Here is a 19,864-nt window from a genome sequence, read left to right on the forward strand (position 1 = left end):
ACACGAATTTGGAAAGTAAAATTTGTTTTAATTTATACAAATAAAGGAAATGCTCTACTTAAATAATAATTCATCTGGGTCTTCTTGTACAATACAAAATTCTTCCATGGGAGTCTGCTGATTATGAGGCCAGCAACTCTTCTCACACGTGTAAATTAGAATTGTTCCAAATTCCACAGAAATACCTGAAAAATATAACATATTCAGGATTCCAGAAAGTATTATGAGACATATTCAATATTTGAGTCTGCTTAGTGGATAGAGCCCAGACTCTGGAGCAAGACTGCTTGGGTTCATATTCCAGCCCTACCACCATGAGCAAAAGATTTCGCCTCTCTGTAATAATGACTGTATTCATCGTGATGACAGACTGTTGTGAGAGGGATTAAATAAACCAGTCCATGTAAGACACTTAGAACAGAGCCTGGCATATCTTATGTGTTCACTGTGAAACGAACAGGTTAAGCAGTTAGACAATAACAGAAGAGAAGGAGAAAGATGGCTTAGTATCAGGATAACTGATATTGCTACAAGGAGTGATTTTATCTTACAAGCTGAAAAAATAATTATGTAAAGCAAAAACAGTGCTCACTAGCTTTCGGTTACATTCTGCAACAGTAAGTGACCACTGATGATGAAAAGCTGATTTAACAGGAAAACATATTTTACAACTGTCTAGACCGACACTGAAAATCATTAACAAATATGTCACACTAACAGAACATACTACCTCTAAGAAAGGATTAAGGCAAAAAAACAAAAACAAACAGAAAATAAATACTAAGAGTTATAGAAATTTATCAATGATGACGCCATGAAGAATAGTGTCAAAAAAACATGAGCAACAACTCCTGCTGATATCAGAACAGGAAGACAGAACAACAAGATGAGGTGAGTAAATGCTGTGGAGAAACAAAGGAAAAATATTTTTTAAAAAACGTAGGCAGGGATAACGGACAGAAAATCAAACAGAACGACAACAACAAAAAACCAAAATAGAGGTGATTTAGGAGAAATAACCTGGTGAACTTGATATAATTTCTAATAAGAATATGCACAGGCAGTTGGCAGAGGACAGAAGGCTGGAGCCTCAGAACTAATAATAACCATCAGGATAGGAAAGAAAGCGGTGCAAGGAATCAGATGGAATAAAATACCAAGTCCTTGAGTACTGTACCGGAGGCCTAAGCCCAGAGATGTGTCACAGCTGGGGAGAGAGGGAGGGGTTGGAGAAAGAGGAAACATATGGAGGTCAAAGCAGCTCCATTACACATCTAATGAAAAATGTCAGAAACCACAGGAACCGAAAAGACAGGTGAAACCTAATTATAGGTAGAAAGGAAAGGTTTGAGGCAATCTCAGTGAATGCAGGGATAAAACGAAAAGATGTTAACATGGATTTGAGAGGAGAAAGGTGACTAAAACGACTTGTGTTATTTTGGTAGAAAAGCTACAAATGCAACAAAAAAATATATTCAGAAATAAAAAAGGGAGACGAACTAAATATGTATGTAGGTCCAAAAACCCTTCTTGTCCCATGATAAAAGGGCTACAAAATAATGGGACAGCAAGACATAACTAGTTCGGTGACTGGGTTCACTAATAAAGAAAATCCTACAGGCATCCTAGCAAAAATGTCTGTTACAAAGGTGAAAACAGGCCACCCTCAGACTTCTACAAAGCAACATTCAATGCCAAAAGATATCTATATAAAAGCGAAAGATCTCAGAGATTTTCAGAAAACGTACTTCTTAGTGAGACCCAGCCACAGAGATGACAAGAGGCAACAAGTAAAAGGGCCAGCAGCCCTCTCACTGAAAGGTGACAGCATGGGGTCTACAACATTCTGAAGAAAGTGGGGCTGAAAAATTCATATTTGGAGGTGGAGTACGGTATAAATTTCCTTATCTATTATAGTAAGGAGCCAAATGAATACTATCTAAAATTGAAATATGGAATGAATGTAATCCTCTTAATTTCAGAAAGCTCTTATAGAAACTAGGGCTTCTTGAGGGAAAAATCTATTACCTAAAGCCCAGCAACTTGCTTCACTTACACTTAATTTTCCTTATGTTAAATTTGCATAAATTCATTCTAATATTTCTAATTAGTATGTATTGAATTTATCATTTTTAGAAAAAAAATTTTCTCATGCTATCCATTCATCTAACTTTCCATCTGCATTCACGTCAAGAGTGATGACTGGTGGTAGCTGAAGGAAACTGGACTTTGGGTGGTAAACACACAAGAGAACATATAGATGTCAAATGATAATGTACACCTGAAAATTATATAATTGTATTAACCAATGTTACCCCAATAAACTTAATTTAAAAAAAATAAAAAAAAAAAACAGAGAAAACTGGGGGAAAAAAAAGAGTGATGCTCGCTGATGTTGTTAATAACAATGATTTCCAGGGTTCACCAGACAGTTACAGAAAATCTCCAACATAACACTCAGAGATCAAAACAAGCATAGAAAAGAAGGCAAACTGCAAGAAACAGACAATGCAGGTAACAAGTGAAAACTTAAAAAAAAAAAATAAAACACTACTTAAAGATATAAAAGATATTAAACTCATAAAATAAACAAAGAAAAGTGGTATGAAAGTTTCAAAGGAGGAGCTTTTGAAAAATAAAAATACAACACCCAAACTAAAATGCAAGAGAAGGGTTAGAAGATAAAATTAACAAAGACATAATAATAAACAGAAGAAGCCAGGCCCAACAGTCCTACACTCTGTGATTCTATTTGTGTGAAGTTCCAGAACAGTCAAAATTCATATGGGAACAGGGATGAGAATAGAGATGACCTTAGAGAGGGCAGGGCTGACTGACTGGGAAGGGGACACAAAGGGCCTTCTAGGACACTGGAAACACTCCTTATCTTAATTGGGAAGGTGAGTACAAGAGTGTACATATACAGAAATACATCAAGTTGTATACTTAAGATCAGAGCATTTTACTATGTGCTTTCTTTTTAAGAAAGTACAGGCATTGAAGGTATGAGCCTCCACCAGCAAAAAGATTAGAACTCGCTGAAGGCTCAAATGATGGTTAACATTTTTTAGCAATAAAGTACTTTTTAATTTAGATATGTACTTTTTTTAGACATAATGCTATTGCATACTTAATAGACTATAGTACAGTATAAAAATAATCTTTATGTACACTGGAGAACCAAAAAATTTGTGTTAATCTCTACTGATATAAATATTCACTTTATAATGGTGGTCTGGAACCGAATCTGTAATATCTCCGAGATAAGATATACATGGCAAGTAGTTCCTGGATATGATACCAAAAGTACAGGCAAAATGGACTATGTCAAAATTAAAAACTTATGCACATCAAAGGACACAACAGTCAAAGGCAATCTACAGAATGAGAGGAAATATCTGCAAATCATATTTGACAAGAGGTTAATATCTAGAACACATAAAAAAACTCCTATAATTCAACAAATAAAACAAATAACATGATTAAAAAATAAAAGATTTGAGTGGACATTTCTTCAAAAATAATATGTAAATGGCTAAAAGTCATTTATATGAAAAGATGCTCAACATTACTAATCATTAGAGAAATGCAAATCAAAACCACAACAAGATACCACCCCACATTAGTTAGGATGGTTACTATCAAAAAAACACAAAATAACTATTGGTAAGGATGTGGAGAAATTGGAAACCTCCTGCATTGTTGGTTGGAAATATGAAATAGCGAAGCTACTGAGGAAAATAGTATGGTGGTTCCTAAAGAAATTAAAAATAGAACTGCCATATGATGCAGCAATTGTACTTTTGGGTATATATCGAAAAAAACCTTAAAGTTGGATCTTGAAGAGATATCTGTACACCCATGTTCACAGCAGCACTATTCACAATAATGAAGAGGTAGGATCAACACAAGTATCCACTGACAAATAAACAGATGAACAAAATGTGGTAGATCCGTACGAAATAATATTATTCAGCCTTAAAAGAAAATTCTGACACATGCTATATAACATGGATGAACCTAAAGATAACATGCTAAGTGAAATAAGGCAGTTATAGAAGGACAAATACTGTATGATTCCACTTATATGACATAACTAAAGTAGTCAAATTCACAGAAACATAAAGTAGAAGGGTAGTTGCCAGGGGCTGGGGAGAGAGGAAAATGGGGAGTTGTTAATGGGAATAAAGTTTCAGTTTCACGAGATGAAGAAATTCTGGAGATTGGTTGCACAATGTGAATAAACTTAACATTAATGAATGGTACACTTAGAAATGGTTAAGATGATAAATTTTATGTTTCATATTTTTTTACCACAATTTAAAAAGTAAATAAAGTACAAAATTGGGAAAATCTTCCAGAAAGCAAAACGAAAATCAGACAACAAAAAAGAAAATACAGAATCAAAATAGGAAATCAAACATTTGACTACAGAAGTTCCAGTAAAAGCAGAACAAGAAACATTAAAAAAAAAAAAAAAAAATCAAGGAACCCGAAAGAAACCACTTTCTGATCTGAAAACATCCACCAAGTACTCAGTCTAATTCACGTAATTTCAGAATATCGAGGATAAAGATTCGAAAAGTGATCTAGAAGCAAAATAGTTCACAATGAAAGGACTGATAGTGAGTGACGCTGTTCTTTTCAATAGCCGTACAGGACGCTACAAGAATGGAGTAATCTTTTGAAAATTCTGAAAAAAAGGATTACAGCTTAGGATTCCACATCTGACTATATTACAAATTAAACATAAAAACAGAATAAATATATTTTAAGACTCATGTGGTATTTAAATATTTATCTCCTATGATCCCATCTCAGGAAACTACTGGACAAAGTGCTATATCAAACTGAAAGAATAAACTGAGAAAGAGAAAGACATGAGTTCTACGAAATGAGGAAACCTACTTGGAAGAGGGGCCAAGGGGAAACCAGAATAAAGGCAGCAGGTAACCCAGGATGACATCAAGGCTAGAGGTGTGGAAGGCCTAGAGTGCAGACTAGACCAGAAGAACAAGGGGCACTGGATGGGAGGTCTTTAGGGAAAGAAAAATGGAGCTAGTAGATTACCTAGAGTTCGATTTGTGAGGAAAAGAATATTGAGAACCTTCAGAAGAAGGTGAGAACTGGCTAAAAGAATGAAATAGGTACTTATTTCTCATCCAAGAAAGAACATCTGATCACAATATACTACTTTATTAACTACTAAATCAGTAGTTACAACTACATAGTTATAACTTTATAGTTTAATATAAATAATATATAAACTATAATATACTATATATAAAAACTACATATAGTTATAACATTATAAATATAGTTATATTTTAATAAAAATTGTAAACACTATTGGGAAGGTGTGTCAAGTGAAATATAGTAAAAATGGGAAGGGGGTTGTAAGAGATCTAAATCCTCCTATGCCAATATAATTAAGTGTAATTCAACAGATAATGTCTAAAAGAGAACAATTTTAAAATAGTATGTTTTATTTAGAAATATAAAAGTAAATTCTAGAAGAAACAACTTAAAAGTGCTGTCAGTGTCTCTCTTGAGTGCAACTGGAGGGAGGAAGGGATTCAAGAAGGGCTACAGTTTTGTTATGAGCCTTCTGGTACTATGCGTCTTTTAAAAATTGTGAATACTTCATTTATAAAGTTTGACTCAATAAATAGAAAGGACACCAGTATTTCATAATAGTATTCACTGTTATCAACAAAAAATATATCTTCATATCTATGTGTGTTTAAAGCACACTGCCTATTTGGTAGATAAAAGGATACACACCAAGTTATAAATAATTTCTTTTTTGTGTCAAACTTTTAAAAAATTCATATCCTTCTACTACTTCTAAGATGCCATATGAAGAAATACTTCTAAATATAGAAAAAGCTATATAAGAAGGATACTAAAGTGTTATTTATAATAAAAAAAGAAAATGGTTTGAAATGTACAATAACTTTGGAAACAGATGACATGGAACTTCCACTGGGCAGAACATTTAAGGACACTGGAAAATGTTGTGAAGAGAAGAACAAAAATATCTCTGAGACTAATTTCTTTTATTTCTTAATGTATAGAAAGCAAATGAGACAGAAACATATATCGCTAACAATTATCTCTGGGTAACTAGATTTCTGCAGTAAATATTGTAGTTATGATTAAAAATATTTTTTAGAAAAATTAACATAGGAACTCAGAAAAAAATATATATGTTAGGACATAAAAGATGAAAAGTACTATACAAAGTATTTTAAACAAGAACAGAAGAAATAGTCAATGAATGGTGTAAAAAAATTGTTCAGCAATTAGGGGCAAATATAAATCCTCACTTCACATAGCGCGCCCCCCCTCCCCACACACACACACCATGAAAATATCGGTCAGCAAGGAGTAAAGAATTAAGTATTTTAAAAAGCCATACTCTGGAAGATAAAAGACTTTTTGACTTAGAATTTAAAATAAGAAATAACAACAAAAAAGACTGAGAGAATCCCATAAATTTTTAAACTGTGAAAAACCTAACAAAACAAAAATAGGAAGGAAAAAGGGAGAATTTGCAAGAAACAAGGAGGATGTAGAATAAATAGACCAGTAAGAAAAATATTAAGATCTCAAAAAATAAGGGCCCAAAGGATTGACATCAATATACTAATAGAAATTCTGGTTAAAAATATATATAAAAGCAAAAATTTCAACTACATATTAACACATGAAAGGGCAAAATAAAACTAATAATTCTTCTAAAGAATGAATGCTCATTTATTAAAACTGGCTTAATTACCTCTATTAAACCTAATTGTTATAACTATTGCTTTGCTGTCATAGCTGTTCTTCCTGTTGTCTTTGTAAGAATCACCAAAGGCATTAAGAGTTGCACAGCGGCTTACATGGTGTTTTGCTTAATTGAAATCTAATTCACATGCCATAAAATTCACCATTTTAAAATGTATAATTCAATGGTTCTTTTTAGCATATTCCTAGAGGAATACAAACATCTCCCTGATCTACTTCCAGAACACTTTCATCACTCCAAAAAGATACTCCATACCCATATCCATTAGCAGTCACTCTCCATTCTCTCGTGCCCCCAGCTTCTGGAAATCACCAGTATATTTTTTGTTTCCATGGATTTACCTATTTTGGACATTTCATATAAATGAAATCATATAATCTGTAGCCTTTTTGTGCCTAGCTTCTTTCACTTAGCATGTTTTCAAGGTACAACCATGCTGTAGCATGTGTCATGCAGTACTTCATTACTTTTTATGGCAGAATAATATTCTATGAGGAGCCCACATTTTGTTTATGCATTGATTAGTTGATAGACATTTGAGTTATTTCTATTTTTTGGCTATTATGAGCAATGCTGATATGAGCATCTGTGTACACATTATGCTTTCAATTCTCTTGGGTTTACACCAAGGAGTGAAATTGCTTTCTTTTATCAATAATATTCACAAAGCTTTTCCAAAATTTTATACCAGATGCTGCTAAGGATGAAGAGAAATCAATACTCTCCTATGTGGCTTAGAATAACATAAACTGTGGTACAGACCTATTAAGCTGCAATTTCCTAACATAACTTGGATAATAAATACACACACACACACAGCTATTAAAAAGAATGCAAAAAGTTGAAAACCACATGATATCACTTATATGTGAGATATAAACCTAAAAGCAACAAACAAACAAGACAAACAAACAGAGACTCATGGACGTGGACAACAGACTAGTGGTTACCAGAGGGTGGGGGGAGGGGAGAGGTAGATGAGATAAAAGGGGTCAAATATATGGTGACAGAAAGAAATCTAACTATGGGTAGTGAACACAGAATGCAATATATATATGCCATACTGTTGAATTGTACACTTGAAATTTACTGGATTTCATTAACCAATGTCATCATAATAAAAATATATTAATTTTTAAAAAATGAAAAAAATAAGAATAGACAGGAACTTCTTCAACTTGAAAAAGAACATTTACAAAAACCCTACAATTAACAGGTTACTTAATGATTAAAGATGACTGCTTTACTCCTATAATATGACAAAGATGTCTGCTCTCATATTTATATTCAACCTTGTATTGGAGGTTCTAGTCAATACTAGGAGGCAAAAATTTTAAAAATTAAAAGACAGCTAGCTAAGGAAAGGAGTAAAACTCTCTTCATTCCCTAATGACATGATTGTCTATGTCTAAAACATGATGTAATCAACAAAAAAAGTCATCAGGTACATTGTAGGGCTTAATATATAAAAATCAATTGTGGGAGTAATGTCAGGGAGGATGGTAGAATAGGAAGCTCCAGGAATCTTACTTTACACTGGAGCACCAGTGAGCTGCCAGAACTATCTGAAGCAACTGTTTTGGAACTCTGAAGTCTAGTCAAACACTTCATCTCTCAGGGGGGAACTTTATTAAGAGGTTGGTAAATTTCAGAGTCTTTTCATTAGCAGCTAAGCTACTTACACATCCGAGAAACTTCAAGCAGGAAAAACTGAAAGAGATCCACACTAGACACATTATAGTCAAATTATTAAAACTCAAAGACAAAGAGATAATTCTGAAAGCAAGATAGAAGTAACTAGTTACATACAAGACATCCTCCTTAAGATTTAACAGCTAATTTCTCAGAAGCCAGGAAGGCTAAGAGGCAGTGGGATGACATTGTTAAAGTCCTGAAGAAAAAGACTGTAAACCAAGAATTGTATATGCAGCAAAACCATCCTTTGAAAATTAAGAATTAAGACATTATCAGATTTCGAAAAAGCTGAGGGAGTTTATTACCAGTAGATCTGCTTTACAAGAAATGCTAAGAGGAGTTATTCACGGTGAAATGAGAGGACACTAGACAGCAACTCAAAGATAAAAAATAAAGAATACTAGTAAAATTAACTTCATAAAAGCCAGTTTTACTTTATTGTACTTTTTGTTTGGTTTGTAACTTCTCTCTTTTTCCTATGTGATTTAAGAGGCAAATGAATAAAATAATTATTATTTATGTTAATAGACGCACGAGATATAAAGATAGAATCTGTGACAATAACACTACAAAGGGAGAAGAACAGAAATATATATACATGTAGAATGTTTGTATGTTACTGAAACGAAGTTGGCGTTACTCAAACTAGACTGTTGTAATATTAATTGTAATTCTCAAAGTAGCCATTTGGAGATTTTTTAAGTTATTTAGTAAATAGCTAAAAAATATAAAATGAAAGAAGAGAATCTAAATGGTATATTACAAATCATCACCTAAGTACAAAAAAGAGCAGTAATAGAGGAATTGAGAAAAAAAATTGTGACATACAGAAAATAGATAGCTAAATGGCAGAAGTCAATTCTTCTTTATCAGTAATAACATGAAATGTAAATGGATTAAACTCTTAAAAAAGGCATTGGCAAATTGAATAATAAAAAAAAGATCTCCCTATACACTATTAGAGACTCTCTTTAGATATAGGAACACAAAAAGGATGACAGCAAAAGGACAGAAAAAAATATTCTTGGCAAACAGTAACCAAAAGAGAATTGGAGTAGCTATATTACTGTTAGACAAAATACACTGCAAATGAAAAAATGGTTACAAGAGACAAAAAGGGTTGTTACATGTTGATAAAAAGGTTCAACAGGGCCAATAAAATATAATAACTGTAAACGTACATGCTTTTATCTGCAAAGACCTGAAATATATAAAGTAGAAATTGACAGAATTGAAGGGAGAAACAGACAGTATTACAATGACAGTTGACTTCAATAACCCCACTCATAATAAATAAGAGGACCAGACAGATCAATAAGAAAATAGAGAATATGATTATGCTATAAATCAATTAGAACTAATGGACACATAAAGAACACTCCACTTAACAGCAGTATATACATTCTTTTGAAGTGCACATGGAACATTCTCTGGGATACACTGTATGTTAAGCCACAAAGTAAGTCTCAATGAATTGGAAAAGATTGAAATCATATAAAGTTTCTTTTTTGATCACAATGAAATAAAACTAGTAACAGAAGGAAAACTAGAAAATTCAAAAATATGTGGAAGTTAAACATTTTAAACCAACAGATCAAAGAAGAAATAACAACGGAAATTAAACAATACTTTTGAGAAAAAAGGAAAAAACAACAACACACCGAACCTTATATGAGATGCAGTGAAAGCAGCGCTAAGAGGAAAATTTACAGATGCAAATACATACATTAAAAACAAAGAATGACCTCAAATTAATGACTGTATACCTTAAGGAACTACAAAAAGATGGCCTCAAATTAATAACTGTATACCTTAAGGAACTGTATACTAATGACCTCAAATTAATAACTGTATACCTTAAGGAACTACAAAAAGACCAAGCAAACAAAGCTGGCAGAAGAAATAAAAAAATAAAGGCTAGAGAAGAGATTTTTTTTTTCCTCTCTTTAATTCCCCCCGCCCCACTTCCACCCCTGACCTATGGATGTTGCCATTTCCCCTTAAGAACCGGATCTCTGAAGGCGAGGCGTCTCCTCTCACATGCTCGTGGTCAGCGCCTGGTGCCCCTGGTGCACTTGCGGGGCCTGGCGTACCCAGGGTATGGTCCGTGGCTCCACCTGGGGCACGAACCGTAGAGATTTTTAAAATGGAGACTATAAGAACAATAAAGAAAAATATACAAAACCAAAAGTTTGTTCTTTGTGAAGATCAACAAAATTGACAAATCTTTAGCTAGAATGAATAAGAAAGAGAAACCCCACATTACTAAAATCAGAAATGAAAGTAGGAAAATTACTACTATGGGAATAAAAAAGATTAAAGAGAATACTGTGAACAACTGTCTACCAACAAACTGGATGACCTAAATGAGATGGACAAACTTCTAGAAACACAGTCTAGCAAAACTGACTCAAGAAGAAATAGGAAATTTGAATAGACCTGTAGCTAGTAAGGAGATTGACTCAGTAATCAAAAATCTCCCAACAAAGACAAGGCAAGAACTAGATAGTTTAATATTACAAAGCATTTTAAGAGGAATGACTATTAATCCTTAAACGCTCCTAAAAATGGAAGGGAATACTAACTCATTCTATGAGGCTAGCTATATTCCTTATAAATATAGATGCAAAAATCTTCAACAAAATACTAGCAAACGGAATCCAAGAACTTATAAAAAGGTTTATACACCATGATCCAATGGGATTTATCCCAAGAATGCAAAGATGGTTAAACATACAAAAAAAATCAATGTAATTCACCACATTAAGAGAAAGAGTAGAACTGCATGATCATCTCAATTGACACAGAAAAAGCACTTGACAAAATTCGACATCCTGTAGTGATAAAAATCACTCAATAAACTAAGAATGCGAGGGAAATTCCTCAATTTCATAAAGGCCATATATATGACAAACCCACAGCTAACATGATATTTGATGGTGAAAAACTGAAAGCTTTCCTCCTAAGACTTGGGAACAAGACAAGGATGCCCACTTCTGCCACTTCTATTTAACACAGAAGTTCTAGACAGAGCAATTAGGCAAGAAAAAAAAATAAAAGGCATCCAAACTGGAAAGGAGAAAGTAAACTGATCTGTTTCAGATGATCTGATCTTATATGTGGAAAACTAAAGAATCCACACCAAATAATTTGGTTTTGTATATTTTTCTCTCCTGTTTTTATATTCTCCCTCAAAATCTCTGCCGTAGCCTTTATTTTTTCCTTTCTTCTTCCAGCTTTGGTTGATTGGTCTTCTTTTGCTAGTTCTGTAAGGTATACAGTTAGGTAATTAATTTGAGATTTCTTTGTTTTTAATGTATGTGTTTACAGCTCTAACTTTTCTTCTTAGCACCACCTCTCGCAAATATATTCAATAAAGTCACAGAATAAGACAATCGATGCCCTCAAATTCATTATATTTCTATACACTTAAATGAACAATACTAAAATAAATTTTTTTTTAAAAACCAACAATTTACAATAGCACTAAAAACAATAAAATACCTAGTAATAAATTTAACTGAAGAGGCAAAAGACTTGTACAATGAAAAGTACAAAACGTTGCTGAAAGAAATTAAAGAAGACAGATAAATGTAAACACGTCCTGTGTTCATGGATTGGAAGAATTAATATTGTTAATTATTGTTAACGATACTACTCAAAGTGATCTACAGATTCAATGCAACCCCTATCAAGTCTCAACAGTGTTATTTACAGAAATAGAAAAACATTTTTAAATTCGTAAGAATTCTCAAGGGACCACCAAAATAACGTTAAAAAAAAAAGGTGGAAGAATCACATTTCCTGACTTCAAAACTTAATACAAAGCTACATTATTCTAAACATACTGATCTCCCAAATTTCCGTAATATGCTTATATTTTATAAGTAAACAAAAATGAAAGTCTTTCATTTTGAAATAATTCCAAATTTAGTGCAAGAAATTCACATCCAAATTAATAAAGGGCTATTACCTAAATTAGCACTTCTCAGTATGCTGACCAGTGCTGGCATAAGCTGAAACTCGAATGTCCTTTGGGCTCCACAGTGGCTGCAGGCTGGGAGCTCAGTGACTTCTGATGTAGGACAAGTCAAAAAAAGTGGTTCTCCACTCCAGGAATACCTAGAATAAGAAAACAAAGAACACTGAGTCAGGACCACACAGAAATCACATCTAACATCTAAGATCGCGCTTCCCAAGCTTTGTTCTTTCTTGCAGGGTACCAGGAGTAAACCAGAGAAAAAGAAAATCCGGAAGTCCAAAACACTAGCCGCAGCCTGTAAAGCACGGCAAGATACCTGAAGTCTTACCCACGCTTGATTCAGTCTGGATGAAGGCACTAAAGCCAATGTGGAACTGAATCTAAATAAAAATGCCACAAAGCCCAGACTCAGCTCAACTGCAAATTAAATGAACTCCGACCTCTGTACTACCGGCATGCCCTTCTAAGGACTTCGGTATCTACAATATTTTAAAAAGTTATTATATATAGAAAGAAGCAGAAAAATACAAAGAAAACAACAGACAAGATAATGGAATTATTAGACAAAGACTTTAAAGGAGGGGTCCCCAATCCCCAGGCCACAGACCAGTACCAGTTCATGGCCTCCTGTTAGGTACCAGGCCACATAGTAGGTGAGCGACCAAAGTTTCATCTGTATTTGCACTCATCACCGCCTCAGCTCCATCTCAGATCATTAGATTCTCATAGCAGCACCAGTCCCTAGTGCCAAAAAGGTTGGGAACTGCTACTTTAAAGTACCAATAATAAACATGTAAAAGAATCTAGTGGAAAAGGTGAACATGCATAAACAGATGAGGAATTTAGCACAGAAATGGAAACCATGAGAGACTGAAACAGAAATGTGTATCAGAAATAAAGAATTTCATTCAATAAAAGTTAACAGCAGACTGGAAACAAACAACAAAAACTGAATTTAAGGAAAATAAGAAATATCCAAAATGAAACAAAAAGTGTAAACTAAAAAAGAAACAGCATTTAAAAACCATGAGACGACTTCAAGTACTGTAACATATAATTAACTGGAGTCCTAGAAGAAAGAAGATAGAAAAAATATTTGAAGAGATAATAGCCAAAATTTCCCCCAAATTAGTGAAAAGACATCAAACCTACAAATCAAAAAGGCTCAGCAAATTCCTAGCAGGATAAATTAAAATACACAAAGTACATAAAGTACACATATATATTACAAATAGAACAATAAGAAATACAGCTAGTTTTTAATACAAAGGCAAGAAGACAATGGGACAAATCTTTTCAGAGCTGAAAGAAGAAAAGTAAAAAAATAAGATTCATATGCAATGAAAATGTCCATTAAAAGCAATATTAATACATTTTTAGACAGACATAACCTGAGAGATTTGTCTCCAATAAATCTATACTTCAAAAAAAATTAAAAGTAGTTCTTCAAGATGAAGGGAAATATCAGATGGAAGCTTACACCTGCGTGAAGGAATGTGGAGCACCCTTTTATGAACAAACATAAAAGATCTTCTGATAATTATTTTCATTTAATATATACAGACTTCTTTTCCTTAAAAACTATTATTTCAAGCAAAAATAATACTGTATTATGGGTATACAGCATATATAGAAGTGGATATATGAAAACAAGATCACAAAGGGCAGGAGAAGGTAAATGGGAATCTGGATGGTTCTTAGTTCATAAAGTAGTAAACTATTATGTGAAGGTAGACTGCAATAGCTCAGAGAAGTATATTATAATCACAAAGCTAACACAAAAAAGGTAAGAGAGGCACTACGGAAAGTCACAAAAGGAGACAAAAACATAAACTAAGAATATTCAATTCAAAAAGAACCCTCTTATACTGCTGGTGGGACTGCAAATTGGTACAGCCACTATGGAAAACAGTATGGAGGTTCCTCAAAAAACTAAGAATTGATCTACTATATGATCCAGCAATCTTTCTACTGGATATTTTCCCCAAAGACTTGAAAACCCATATCCAAAAAGATATTTGCACACCAATGTTCACAGCAGCATTATTCACAGTGGCCAGGACATGGAAGCAACCAAAGTGTCCTACGATAGATGATTGGCTAAAGAAGCTGTGGTACATATATACAATGGAATATTACTCAGTCATAAGAAGAGATGAAATACTGCCATTTGTGACAACATAGATGGACCTTGAGATAATCATGCTAAGCAAAATAAGCCAGCTAGAAAAAGTTGAAAATCACATGATATCACTTATATGTAGATATAAACCTAAAGGCAACAAATTAGCAGGACAAACAAACAGAGACTCATGGACATGGACTATAGACTAGTGGTTACCAGAGGACTATAGAGTAGTGGTTATTAGTGGGGTGGGGGAGGAGGGGGGGACAGGGTAAAGGGGGACAAATATAGGGAGTTAGGGGGAGGGTGAAGTGGGTAAAGGGGATCAAATATATGGTGGCTGAAGGAAACTGGACTTTGGGTGGTAAACACACAATAGAATATATAGATATCAAATGATAATGTACACCTGAAAATTATATAATTGCATTAACCAATGTTACCCCTTAAACTTAAAAAAAGAAAAAAAAACGCAAAAAAAAAGAATATTCAATTCACTGAAAAGTTTAAACAAAAAAGGGGCAAAAAAATAAATAAATAAAAGCTGGAAAGGTCAATAGCAGAATAAAATTAACCCACTACCACCAATAATTACATTAAATGGACTAAAATGTCATGTAAAAGGCAAACAGATGGATTTTTAAAAAGACAAGAGCCATATATTTAAGCCGTTTAAGAAAAACATTTTAGATATCACCTCATACTAGGCTATTATCAAAAAGACAAGAAGTAACAAGTGTTGGCAAGGATGTAGAAAAAAGGAAACACTTTTGCACTGTTGGTGGGATTGTAAATTGGTACAGCCACTAGGGAAAAGAGTATGGAAGTTCCTCAAAAAATCAAAAATAGATGTATCGTATGATCCAGCAATTCCACTTCTTGGTATTTATCCAAAGATAATAAAAACATTAACTCAAAAAGATATATGCACTCCCATGTTCACTGCAATGTTATTTATACTAGCCAAGATATGAAAACATGTCCATCGATAGATGAATGGATAAATTGTGACACACACACACATATATATACAATAAAGTACACATAAAAAAGAATGCAATTGTGCCATTCGTAACAACATGGATTGACCTGGAGGGCATTATACTAAGTGAAATAAGTCAGAGAAAGACAAATGCCATATGATCTCTCTTATATGTGGAATCTAAACAAAACCAAACCAAAACCAAGCTCATAGATACAGAGAATAGACTGGTTGCTGTGGGGTGGGAGGTAGGAGAAACAGGTGAACTTTCTTTTTAGTTTAAATAAGTGGAATAATTTATGTAAAAAAATACTTTGTATTTAAAAGAAGAGGTTGAAAGTAAAAGGGTGAAAAAAAATCAACTATACAAAGACTAAACAAAAGAAAGCTAATGTGGCTACATTAGCAGACAAAATATACTCCAAGGAAGGAGTATGATCAGAAATAAATAAGAACATGTCATAATTATAACAGGATTAATTCATCAGATAAATATAATACAAGTACACATATCTTAAAACGGCACGAAATTCATAAGACATAAATCTGACAGAAGATAAAGACATATCCATAATCACAGTTGGAGGTTTTAACATTCTTCTCAGTAACTGATAAGCGAGAAGAAAAAGGTAATCAGTAATAAATAAAAACTGGCATTACAACAATTGGCTATTCATTTGGAAAAAAATGAACCTTGACTCTCATATATCATATACAAAAATTAACTGAAAATGGATCACAGACCTAAATATAAGAAATAAAACTAAAAACTTCTACAAGAACACAGGAAAAATCCTGTTATCTTGGGTTAGGCAGAAATTTCTTAGGAAATAAAAAGTATGAACCATTGAAAACAAAACAAAACAAAACAACTGTTAAATTGGACTTGGTCAAAATTTAAAACGTCTCTTCAAAAGGTTCTACTAATAAAATGAAAGGCAAGGCGCGGATGAGTGTGACTTATTGGCAGCGGAGGTCCACACCATCCCTTCACCCATACACCGGAGCCGCCTCCCGCAAGTCCTTCCCACACAGCCAGAAGGAGTGGCCCAGGTGGTGTAGAATGGCATTGGACTGGTCTGAGGTCTCCGTCCTGTAGCTTGGGGAGCTGCCAGTAGAGACAGGAGGCCTTGAGTGAGCCCTACAGCCAGGTCTCCTTGGTCACCACCTCCTCCTTCCTGCTCTGGCCCTGGTCAGCCCCCGCATGAGCATGCCCTTTCTGTGCCCTGGGGGGCGGGAGACAGGAGTGTTGGGACACAGAGACCTCAGCCTCACGGAGCCCTGGGAGGAGGCCATGGGGATGAGGGTTCTTCCAATAAACTCATAGCACTCAAGTGGGATACTCCAGCCTCGAGCAGGGAAGCAGATGATGGTGTAGGGTGGCGTGGTTGTGGTGTAAGGCGGTGGCAGCAGCAGAGATCAGGACGCAAAGGATTTTAAATATGGACAGTTGATTTTGTCAACTGTACCTCAATAGAAGTGTTTAAACATGGATGTAAAGACACACTTCATTACATAAGATATACAAATGCCAAACAAGCTCATGAAAAGATGCTCAATATTAGTTATTAGGAAAATGAAAATTAAAACTACAGTGAAATATCACTACCATATACTAGAATGGTTAAAATTAAAAAGATTGACAATATTTTTAAAACCACCACCAGGATAAGTCTCTCATTGTCAATCGCTCTCTACTCAATGAACTTTAATATTTGTAGATTTAGTTCTTATTTGGGGTAAATTTCCTATTTCATGTTTGCATATTATTTTTGATCCACTTGTTGGGTTCTCTATTTTGGACATCAATTATCCTCACTGTAATTATTTTTATCAGTCCTCCATAGATATCATTTTCTGGTTGCTTGTCTTCTTTTTCTGCACTGACTAGATTATTTCAAGTCTTTCTCTACATCAGTACTTTGATTTTTTAGTCAAGTCTACTAAGTTTCTTACATGTTCTAGGTTTATTAGATACATCATATTGTGTGGCTTAACATTTCAATTTCCTTTGGCATCTCATACTTTATTTTCTTACCTTTGAGCTCTTGATTCTTCTGTATTTTGAAAAATCTGCTGGGAGTTAGGTGTTCCTTAGATTATGTGTTCTTCCAGACTTGGTTCTCGGCTCATTTTTGTATGCACTATTCATTTCTTTAATTTTATTGCCCACAGTATGATTATGTGGGTGGTATGTCACTTTTCATCTAGCTCATGCCTACAGGGGGTAACTCTGTTTAGACCATCTATTTACTCCTGGTTTCTTCCTGATTTCCTGTCAATCTCCTATCTGCAGTTTGTTCTTTTCCCCTTCTCCAAGGGTAGTTTTCATTTCCTCTACTTAGAAAAGTAGGTGGTAAAAGACAGGGAATTAGGGTAGCAAGATAGATCTGCTAAGACTGGATACAATCTTTACGAGAACAGCTGGGCTTTGTTTTTACTTCTGAGATAGAGTGAAATGTCTTATATATTGGGACAGAGCCCATTCAAATGAGGGACAAACTGATCTTGACTTTCTTATCATTACTCTAACTCATCATGGAACCCAGCAACTTTTATTTCTGGGAGGTAACCCCTAATTCCGCCCCACTGCACCCAGTTCTTTGTCCAACGACCAGTTCCACTATCCCCCACATCAGAAGATAACAGATTCTCCCCTCCTGTTTCTTTCCAGATTCAAGATGATTACTTACGATTCTCATGATTTTGTGAATTAATTGGTATATTTTACAGAGGTGAGAGAGAGGGTTGCATGGTTAGAACTTGTACTAAACCATACCAGAAATTTCTGTACCTTTCTCTGTGAGGAGTAAATTAATTACATATACAAATACGGGTGAGGCACTCGAACTGTGTTACACATTTAGTGATATTATGCCTAGGCTGCCACTTCGAGTTTTATGGTATTAAGTTTCTCTTCTAATTTCAGTGCTAATGGAAGGAATTTTCTTAATATTTACAGATGAGCCTTGAACAGCAGGGTTTAGGGACGCCACCTCCTCCACTTCCGTGCACAGTCAAAAATCTGCATATAATTTCTGACTCCCCATTTAGTCATCTCTTGGCATACATGGGATGACTAAATGTTTGGGGAGTCAGAAATTATATGGTTCTAGGACTTCCTCGGATACCAAAATCCAGAAATGCTCAAGTTCCTTATATGAAATGACATGAACAATACATATAGTTGGCCCTCTGTAGCCGCAGTTTCCCCATCTCAGATGAAAAATACTGTCCTTTGATCTGTGGTTGGTTGAATCGGAGGATGTGAAATCCACAGATCTGATGGCCAATTGAATATTTTTCAAAAAAGGAAAAAAAAAAAATCCCAGTGTAAGTGGACTCATGCAGTTCAAATTCATGTTGTGCAAGGGGCAAGGGTCAACTACATTTGTTTTTTCTATTTTATTTTTGGCTGACTTTTACCTTTTGTCTTCATTGTGTCAGGTATTAGGGAATGAAGACCATTTGATTTCACTCTGCTCACTTTATCCATACCAATTTTTACAAGTTTTCACTATGTCACTATTTTTATATACGACACCTGCTGGGTATGTTATTTCCTCTGAGACCTCCCTGATATCCTATTTAAAACAGCTGTTTTATTTTCCTCATTTATCACTTCCAGAAATCATACATCTATTTTTAATCTCACTAGAATGTAAAATCTATAAAACATGAACTTTATCTTTGTGATTTTTTGTAGCACCTATAACAGTGCCTTGCATCTAGAACAGATTCAATAAATATTTGTTGGGTGAATAAACATGCTTTACACATCATTTGAATCCTCCCTGTAAAGTAGGTATTAGGTTCATTTTACAGAAGTGAAAACGAAGATAAAGTCATGTGCCCAAGGCCAAGTCTTTTGATGCCAAAACCAAGGCTCTTCTCATCCTCACCTTGTTTGAAAAGTTGTTGGCTCCAACAAGACTTAGTGAAGTACCTACCATATATGGGCACGGTGCTTTGCACTTAAATTATATACTGTTCTTACTGCCAAAGAATTTATAGAAATCAGGTATTTCAGTAGACTGTTATCCTAAGATCATGAAGAATCCATCGATATTCCAATACTAGTAAGAGATGTTAACAGAACTCTGCTCCCCCAAAACGGGGAACCGATTTCAAACAAAAGTTAGTATTTATATGTGTTTTACAAAGTATTTTCACTCACCACCTCATTTCTCATAGAAATCCTATGAAATACGTAGTTGTATCATCATCCTTATTTTAGAGATGAGGCACTGAGGATAAGAAGGTTAAGTGACTTGCCAAAGGATCCAC

At 34.3% G+C, this 19,864-nt stretch overlaps 1 protein-coding gene across 5 annotated transcripts in view; it reads right to left on the reverse strand.

Annotated features, from left to right (window-relative positions):
* PDCD2L (programmed cell death 2 like) overlaps nucleotides 1–19,864 on the reverse strand; it is a 29,166-nt gene continuing 9,302 nt past the window's right edge. Inside the window, exons 6-9 of one of the 5 annotated variants that reach the window (XR_005658572.1) lie at nucleotides 12,462–12,610; nucleotides 11,631–11,754; nucleotides 10,467–10,641; nucleotides 1–185 (exon numbers count right to left, since the gene is read on the reverse strand). Coding sequence is in view for 4 of the 5 variants with exons in the window: in XM_039888567.1 (XP_039744501.1) it covers nucleotides 11,525–11,754; nucleotides 12,462–12,610 (379 nt within the window). In the remaining variant the exon portion in view is untranslated. Of the gene's footprint in view, nucleotides 186–10,466; nucleotides 10,642–11,147; nucleotides 11,755–12,461; nucleotides 12,611–19,864 lie in introns of those variants that run through there. The other 4 variants (XM_039888569.1, XM_039888568.1, XM_039888570.1 and 1 more) reach the window with 4 other exon arrangements.

Source organism: Pteropus medius, unplaced genomic scaffold (assembly GCF_902729225.1).
Source record: "Pteropus medius unplaced genomic scaffold, Ma_sr-lr_union100, whole genome shotgun sequence".
NCBI classification, from domain to species: Eukaryota; Metazoa; Chordata; class Mammalia; order Chiroptera; family Pteropodidae; genus Pteropus; species Pteropus medius.